This window comes from Corylus avellana, chromosome 5, assembly GCF_965113065.1.
Source record: "Corylus avellana chromosome 5, dhCorAvel1.hap1.2, whole genome shotgun sequence".
Lineage (NCBI taxonomy): Eukaryota > Viridiplantae > Streptophyta > Magnoliopsida > Fagales > Betulaceae > Corylus > Corylus avellana.
This window is the reverse complement of record NC_142494.1, coordinates 19,873,843-19,883,758: the sequence shown is the minus strand read 5'-3', so window position 1 is coordinate 19,883,758 and position 9,916 is coordinate 19,873,843. Positions and strand designations below refer to the sequence as shown.

The following is a 9,916-nucleotide window of genomic DNA, read 5'->3' as shown; positions in this document are numbered from 1 at the left end:
AAATTCACGTTTGGATGTATGATTCTTATGGTTTGTTTTCATATAAATGAAGGGAAGCAAATGAGCTACTGCATCAGATGGCCGGTAATGGCAGATCAACTACTTAGTTGATTCAACGGTACTGGGCTTTTGCTCTACTGAAAAATTGGACTTGAGTTAAAGATAAATGTTAAGCGTAATCTTAGTTTTACACTTTTAAGTGCACACTCTCTAACATGTCATTAAAAATTATTATTAAATCTAAAATTTAATGGTAATTTTCACTGCTACGTACGTTAAGAGCGTGCACTTTGAGTGTGGACATGGGCATGCATGTAGCATTTCTCCTTGAGCTAATGGGAAACATACAACTACGATTAAAACTAAAAGAGAAACAAAGAAAGCAACGGGCAATCACGGTTGCAGGGACAACATGTACTTTGTCACTTTTAAATTTTAAATTAAGAGTGTAATTAAAAGAGATATTTCGCTTGTTAGCCGTTTGAATTAATGAAAAACCCTAACTGTAAGAATAATTAAAATGAGCTGATATATCAAATACCCCCATTGCAAATTTTGATAATTTGAGATGACATTAAAAAATAGGTGGATAGGTGAAGTTTCCCAAGATAAAATATACACTCTATTTTTCCCAACCAATCAGACAACTGGTAAACAATTCACACTAAATCTTGTTGTACAATCAAATTCCAATCAGCACTGTCCCAATTTCCATTTACAACAACAGGCTTTAACAATGTTGCTAAAAGAGTAACAAAGACCACCAAAAAACATAACATTTGAAACAAATTAAATAAGAGCTACGTACTTACAAAAAAATAAAAATAAAAATAAAAGCATGCATTGCCTTGCTTCCAATGCAAATAATTCTGAACCAGGAAAAAAAAAAAAAACCAACTATATATATTGTACATACTTTACTTTCTTTCTGTATAATATATCAGAAGCTGGCATTAAAATTAGCTGAAACCCTAAAAGTGGTTTAATATTTCTCTAATCTCACTAGCTCGGACATATTAACACGGAGTCTACACAGAGACCACCTTTGGTGTGCGTGCAATCAATCTGGATCATTGAAAAGTTGATCTTGGTGGTCGTGTTAGGGTTGTCGACAACGAAGTCACCCACATGGTAATGTTCCCAACTCCCTGCTTCATGCAAATAACATTCTGAAATCGCACGCTGACCGTTGGATACTGACATCTGGAACCGGACAGGTTTGATGTCCCACCCATGCACTTGATCAAAGTTACAAACCCTACGACCAAATCTTTTGGAGGCTTTGCCAAGCTGAAGCCTGAAGAACACACCATATTTCCCCTCTGGAAATTCCAACTCTATATCGCCAACTATTTGAACCCACCAAATTTGTTGAAGATATGCGATTGTGTGAAATCTACGCATTAAGGAAAATATGATTAATTATGATGTTAATTAAATTAATTAAATTTAGTACACGTTTTGTGCAACATGTTAGAAAAGATTGCAAGAGAAAGTGACAACAAACAGTATCGATAGTATACCATGCTTCTCGTTTTACATTAAAAATGCAGTTTGACACGACATCCAAACACTTGTATACGTATAAAATAAAGGAAATTAATTAATAATATATTCATAGGTAGGTTGAAAAATCAGACGTTTTCTAGTACGTAATAGATTGGTATTAATTTTGTGTAATCTTTTTGTCATATATACTCAAACACGAGGCATCCAACTCAAGAAAATGGATTAGCTAGAGGGAAATTAAAGAATGCTTTGGCTATAAGGCAAGTTATCCAATAAATAAATATAATGAAAACTACTTAAATTTGAAATATGATAATTGATAGTGAAATCTTGAAAGCTGCATGCCCGCCCAGCTTGAAAATGTCTTTGTGGGTCGTTATTCTAGAGTCCAAATTAAATGCTTGCACTCTTTTTTAATACCATTGCTTGTGATATATATATATTATTGTCATGTGGAAGGTAAAGAGAAATTAAATTAAAATATTATTAGTTTTTACTTTTCTTAAGGGGTAGTTTTCATCCGTCCTAAATTTGTTCCTTGAAATTGATCATAAACAATATTATTGTGTAAAAATATGAAATAGAGCAAGGACTTTTTAATGTTTTTATTAACTTTCTACCTGACATGCAGTACTTTTTGGTTACTTTTGCCGAAAACATGCAGTACTTTTTGGTTCCTTTTTGTTTTTTTTTTTAATAAATTTTATGCCAATATATATATATATATATATATATAGAAAATTTCTAGTAATAATTAAGGCTGGAAACAAATCCCAACATTTGCAATTAAACATCATGATCTCAAGAGAAAGGGGATCTTGCTGAGAGAAATTTACTAAAGCTTATAAAAACAAGTTATGATGATCATGGTTAAATATTTCTACTTCTAGATCATCTTGAAAGCAAAATAAATAAATAACTAAAAATCAGTCTTTAGAAACATAAAAGGACATGAGAAAATCAGTAAAAACTTGATCTTCCAATGAGCAAGATCAAGGGATCATATATATATGATTTCCATTTAATATCCAGTAAAAACAGTAAGATTAAATAGAATCCATCTCACCTGGATTCCTCAGTTGGAATGAAATTCCAGTATCTCCGATCATCTATCCCCGTTATCCTCAATGCCTTGGACGAAATTGAAATAAAAAGCTTGCCGCTGATCTTGTCCAACCACACTTCCTAAACAAAAACAAAAAACAAAAACATGTTTGTTAAGTTATTACAATATATAGTAGGAAAAGAAAGTTGTTGGAATCTTTTCATCCAACAAATTAACAAAAAGTGAGAGAGAGAGAGAGAGAGAGAGAGAGAGAGAGAGAGAGAGAGAGGGACCTTTGTGGCATCATCAAAGGGATTGGGTTGACACAATCTTGCATAAATCTCCTTCTTAGACAAGTTCTGGGGGTCTTGATGAAGAAGTTTATTAACAAGAAACTTGTAATTTGAAGGCAACTTGGACTCCCAAACAAAATCAGCCCAAGAAGCGGCACGGAAAGCCCTGTTCAAGCGTGCCAATTTACAGATCTCCGGCGGATCCAAGTGCATGAGAATGGAGGAGACACAGTTCTCCGGCAGGTCACCAAGACTGGGTTTCATTGGAGGAGAGCCTCCATTACTCTCTGCCAGAAACCCAGAGAAACCGGCCCCCATAAACAAGACCAAAATAAATAAATAAATAAAGAAGAAGAAGCAATTAGCTAGCCTAGTACAATAAAGGGTTTACTGGTAGAGAAGGAGAAGATAAATTAGATGAGACACAGGGTGAGAAAGAGGTGATGGTGCTGCCATTTTTTCATGTAAAAAGGAGGCAATTAAGAGTTCTCAGGCAATAAGCATTTTAAGAGAGAGAGAGAGAGAGAGAGAGAGAGGGTGTGTTAATTAAAAAGAAAAGAAAAAGGGATAAAGCTGTAAGGTTGTAAACAGAGAAGTGTAGATGAGTGTGCATGGAATATGTATTGTGGGAATTATGATAGGTTATTCTCACACGTTTTAGGGGCGTGGAAAAAAGGGGCCAAGCAAAGCAATGATTCAGAGAAAGAATAGAACAAGTTCGTGGCTTCACAGAGCATTATGCTATTAAAAAAAAAAAAAAAAAAAAAAGGGGTCCATGGACCATACACCATTATTTATTCATTAATTTTAGTGGGTCTCTGGGTTTGCACTGAATTCCATTTTCATATTTTGTGATCGTGATTGATAAATTTATGAATAAAAACACAGATAAAGGAATATATATATATATATATATATATATATATATATATATATATAATACAAGAAAAATAATTTGATTTGACGATTTCGGGAGTCAAATTTTAATTTTAATATATGTTCAATTACTTCGAAATTTTTTTAAGACAACTGAACTACTAATGGTTAATGTTGTTGATAGTTGAATAACAAACTATGACACCCTTATACACATTTTGTCATACAATGCAAAAAATAAGCATCATCATGCTAATATACAGAAGAAAAAAAAATTGTTTTAAGTACTTTCAAGTTCATATTTTGTTTTAAGTACTTTCAAGTTCATATTTTTTACGAGGCAGTAAAAAATATTATTGGATTCGAAATTTAATAGTGATTTATGCAAATTTAATGATAATTTGTTTTTATGTCATGACAGTGAGTGTGCACTTGTGAGGGTGAATTTAGGAGTGCATGTTGTTAAATTATCAATTATCTTAAAAACTTAAGCTGATAAGAAGAGGTAAGTTTAATCATTTAATCATTAGTTTAATACTCTCCCTCACGTGTGGGCTCAAACTCCCTTTTAATAGGTGAAACCCAACACGTAAAATATTTAATTTAAATGAGGGTAAGTAACATTTCTGTAAAAAAAAGAAATGAATAGTTTGTTTTGTTTCAAAAAAGAAAAATAAAAAATCGGAGACTAATGGAATAAGAGTTCAAAAAATTACAATTAAGCAAGGAGATTTGATCTGACTGAACAAAAGCATGCCTTGTTGACCATCTGATTAATTACTGTAACACAAGATATAATTGATTTCGTAAAGATATGGGCTAGTTGGTTCCTCCTCTTCTGCGACAGTGTTTTCTAGTTTACTAATGAAGAAACTTATGAAGCCACGAATGCTCTTAAATCAACCATAGCCTACAGGTTGAAAAAAGAAGAAGAAGCCATAAATTGGTAGAAGATATTAATAGCCAATTAAGAAAGAAATTAATTAAGTAAATGTTAATAGATTAAGAATTTTCTTTACATTATTCAAGCAAACGAGGTGTCTACAAATTAATTCAAATGAATCGATCATGAATAATTAATTGTAGCATTAATTCTGTTGAGCCTTTGTCAACATGCCTACAGCCTACGGACCCCACGTGTGTTCATGTCACCTGAAACACATGTTAAAGAGAGAGAGAGAGAGAGAGAGATTAATTAGTTTAAACCATAAACGAACAACGTTGATTAGACCCAATAACCTACTTGTTTAATTTTATGATTGTTATTATTATTATTAATTTTATTTATCAAGTTATTATTATTATTAGTTGTTGTGGTTATTATTGTTATTGCTCATAAAATCCAAAATGCTAAGAGCATCCACATTCTCCCTCAAATTGTATTTACATCACATTCTGAATTCAACAAAAGAATTTCCACGTGGTTTTAGATTCAAATAATCATTCATTCGTCCCATATTTGGCCATATATATAACAATGGCAATAGAGCCAATCCGAGCCGAATATTAAATATTTAAGTTTGGTTCATTTAATTTTTAAAAAATATGAGTTTAATTTAAGCTCTATTCGATCGAGCCCAAGTCAAGTTAATCCTAACTGAGCTCTAACCTGTTCATGAGCGGCTCGGTCTATTTACAACCCTAAATAGTAAATACCAATCTGTAGACAGTTAATTAGCTATTGGTAATTCCGAAACCAATTTTACAATTTGGCTTTGCTAAAGTTATATACAGGAGACCAAAGAATCCCGTGTCTTCTGCAACATTTATTTGTTGGATTTGATTCTTTCTAGGATTGTGTCTGAAAACTAGCGCAGCACATGATTCTCTCCACTTGCATGCCCCCTTCAGTCTCTGATGGAACATCTTCCAAATTATAAGCTGATCTTGATTGGTTGATACAAACACATTTCCCGGCAATTACTAACGAACTTTATAAAACATATATCAGAAAAAGCATACGAGTTGAAAATGAAATCCAACCAATCAAACTGATTTAAACTTGGTTAAACGGATCAAATTGCTTTGATATTAAACAAAATGAGTAAGCAGTTGGAGCACGTGGATAAGAGAATAAATTACGCTTTAATTAGTTGTTATTAGTTATTTTTATTTATTCTGGAAAAGAAAGGGTAGCTTGGAAATCCCAATTAAAAAAAAAAAAAGAAAAAAAAAAAAAAGTTAAGCCTAACCCTGGAATTTTGCCTTGGAGTCGGCGGCCAGTGTATTGGACTGGACTTTGATAGTGATATGCCACTTATCTCATCCCAGCTTTAGGGTCAATAATTGTAGTATAATTCGCCTTGAAAATAAAGTGATATTTTGGCCAAAAAAGTGTTGAAAAAACCATAAAAAGCTCTCGAAAAATATTTCGATACACCACAAAAAAATTTAGTTTAGTGACTTGGTTATTTAGGGCCTTTTTTGCTCAAAAAAACACCACAATTGATTTAGAAATGCTTGAATATGGGGTACTTGACGCACGTCTCAAATTATAGCGATTGAACTTCAATTTAGATACGCTTGTATAGTGAAAAGCATCTCTAAAATGGGACATTTTAAGCCAAACATTTCTAAATTGAGAAGGGGGCACTTAATACTGTGCAACTCGATCGTACTGTGCAATCACCCCCATTTTCCAAAAGGTGCACTTGCCCATGTGGGTGCCTCCTTTGCAAACGAGATGTCAAGAGCATAAATCTACCGCTGGGAATGTTAATAATTACGGACTCATACTTTTTAAATTTACTTGTGCTCATAAGATGGTAGTAATTACTTTCTAGATATGTTGGCATTTTATAAATAGCGACATCGTCTAAATATATCGGCAGTCGCATTGTATAAAGTATAAATGCTATGTCCTCAAGAGGTAGTTCAATCAGTTGGGACCACACTTAATGAAGTGGAGGTCATTAGTTCAAATCTCATTCCCCCATCTTGTGTGGACATGTCAAAAAAAAAAAAGTATAAACGCCATAAGTTTTTAAAAGTTTATTTGTGATTGCGTTTGAAAAATAGAGTTTTTAAATTAAAAGAGTTTTTGAGCAAAAACTTCATTTTTAAGCTTTTGTCAAAAATGCGTTTTTAGCAATTTTTAGACTTTTTAAACCTTTAAAAACGCTTTTAATTTTTATACCAAACGAGTACTTTTTTTATTTTTTTATTTATTATTTTTTTTTTTTCAAACAGACATTTTGAATGTTAAAAGTACTTTTAGGCCAGTCAAATGCAACCTCAAACAAGCCATAAATGTATTTACATTTTATAAACGCCAACGATGTTATGAGTGCCACTAATTTTTTAATTTATCCATTTACAAACCACAGGTAAATGATAAATATATCGGCTAATTATACATTTTCCAGCGTCCAGTAAACACTGGAAAATTTTAAATTGTTGAATAATATTTTTAAAATATATTTTTGTCTCCATTTAGCTTTGCTCAATACATCCAAAATCCATAATCCTTCATTAAGTAAAACACTGTTAAACAGGGAAATAAACACAGCTTGGACTACCTCCATATTGTCAACATAAGTTACATGATGTACTGGAAATATAGAAGAAGTCGTTTGTTCAACATTGTCAATTTGATTTTAAAATGTTTCATTATGTTTAATCTCTTGGAAATAATATGTTTAAAAAGGAACTACACATTTTGAAAATAATATGTTTAATCTATTTTGGAAATAATTGCATTCAAGCTTTACAGATTTTTTTTAACCCTTCCCTGGCTCATCTGAATTGCAGAGGTTGTACTAATCATAACCACAATAAAACACTATATCGATACATTTGTTAGGCATTTGGAACCAAGTCCATTTTTTAGCTGATTAGCATTAAACCTATGTACATGTAGGCTTGGTGTAGGAAAAGACAGTGAAATAATTTTTCAAAAGGATGATTATCCCTTGAGAGATGATTCAATGCATGTCTTCCAGCTACTCTATCATAAAGAATATCAGTTTTGACTACCATTAAATACAATGTATTTGTGCATGACTCTTATTTTCAGGGTAAAATATTTTTCGTCCAAAAAAAAGTTTTTAGTTGAGAACATCATTTTGAAAAATGATTACTTTGAAAATATTTTTCAGTATTTAGCGTGTACGAAAAATTACAACTTATATATATTTTTTTATTCAATAATATTAAAGTATAAATTATGATAATGTCCTAATTGAGTTTCAGCGGTGATCTGACCGAATTTTGTGAGTCCTGATCGAGTCCAAGTAGGGTCCCGACGGTGGTTCGATTGGGTCCCGGCAAAGTTTTGACGGTAGCTTTATCGAGCCTCGGCAAGTCCCGATCGTGTTCTAACCAAGGTGCCAATTGTCTCTCAGAGGGGTCTTGATCGGGTCCTAGTGGTGTCCCGACAAGATCTCGACAAAGTCCCGACGTTGGCTTGGCCGTGTCTCATTGAGTCCCGATTCTATTTCGATTGGGTTCTAGTGATGTCTTGGCTGGGTTTATCGATTTGAAAATGAAATGCTCAAACTCGAAAAATGATTTATATTTTCAAAAATTGAAACTATTTTACGGAAATTAAATAAATTTTTTCAGTCAAACCGAAAATAGTTTTCGTTAACTATTATTTTTCATCGCACCAAATATTTGAGAATAGAAAATATATTTTTCAAAAAACATTTTATACCGAAACAAACCAAGCCAAAAATCTCATTTCTAAATTTCAAGATGGAAATGGAGGTATAGAGGAGCCGGCACATTAGTAGGCTAGTAGCAGTGAACTCCTTAAGACTCCTATTGGCAGCACCAAGGAGGGATCATTAAGAATATTAATGCAGAATATGACACGAGGGAGACCACCAAAAACCATGTGCTGCGACAAAATAATGAGGATTATTTCCTCCCAATCTCTGTTCTTTTTTTTTTTCAAAGTATTTAATGATAAACATCCTAGAACATTCCAAACACAAATATGTTACGAGATTTATGAGACACATGCCTCACATGCATGCAATTTAGTAGTTAAAGAGCTAAGAAACAAATCCCACCAACTCTATGCTTTATAAAGAGCACATGCTATATCTACTAGCTCTCATTGGTATAGAAAATTATAGAAAATAAAAAATAAAAGGAAAAGAGACAGCTTTTTCCAAAACATCATCAGTACTTGCTAAAAGTAAAAGGGTAGTTCATAATTAAAATTTAATATTTATTTACTATGAAAGGTAAAAAGATCCATCAAACTTTCAAAGGTGCTGTCAGCAATGCTGGGGTGAATTATCAGATCGTAATAATTACACGTAAATTGCCATGGTCTGAGTTGCAAGAAGTATCCACAGCTGTTATATTCAAAACAATAATATGCTAAATTAAGTAGCTGAAAAAAAGAAAAAAAAAATTCAAATCTAGCCATATTTGTTTATGCGAGGAGAAAATTCTAGCAAAAATCTAAAGAATCTGAGAGGTGTCTTCTAACCTAGCTATGGCCAATAATACTTAATTTATTGATAGAATACACATATAATGTCTCAACTTAGAATAAAATTATGGGTTAAATACTATTTCAATACCTGTGGTTTGTATCAAAATCAGATGGCCACCTTGATTTTTAAAAATATCGCAAATGATATCTGTGGTAAGTCAATAAACTCACTTACTACCACTGTCAAGATTCCGTTAAGTTTTTTAACGGAATGCAACATCACCCTTACACGTAGTGCCACGTGGCGTGGTACCTGAGTTTTGGGTGCCACGTCATATTTTATTTAAAAACAAAAAACCAAAAAAACATATTTTATTTATTTATTTTAAAAAAAAAAACATTGGGGTGGCCGAACCACCCTATAGGGGGTGGCCGGCCACCCCGTTTAGCCTCGGGGTGGTTCGGCCATTCCCTTGGGCCAAATCCTCAAAACCAAATTTGAGGGTTTGATCCTAGGGGGTGGCTAAACCACCCCCTTGGGCCCTAGGGATGGTTCGGCCACCCCCTTGGCCTAAGGGGGTGGTTCAGCCACCCCCATACTGGCCGTCTGAGGGTGGTCGAATCACTCCCATGGCCCAAAGAGGTGATTCGGCCACCCCCTTGGGCCAAACCCTCTATGGGGTGGTTTAGCCAACCCAGTGTATTTTTTTTTTTTTGGGATTTTTTTTAAAAATAAAATATGTTTTTTTGGTTTTTGGATTTTTTGTTTTTTTTGTTTTTTTTAAAAAAATGACGTAACACCCA

The 9,916-nt window shown here is 33.2% G+C and overlaps 1 protein-coding gene across 1 annotated transcript; it reads right to left on the bottom strand.

Annotated features, from left to right (window-relative positions):
• Positions 1 to 971: 971 nt before the first annotated feature.
• PP2-A14 (phloem protein 2-A14) lies at positions 972 to 3,407 on the bottom strand. The gene is given in 4 exon segments (XM_059596201.2): positions 972 to 1,013; positions 1,015 to 1,396; positions 2,576 to 2,694; positions 2,848 to 3,407. Coding segments are annotated over 4 exon segments (861 nt in total). The 5' UTR covers positions 3,166 to 3,407.
• Positions 3,408 to 9,916: the final 6,509 nt, after the last annotated feature.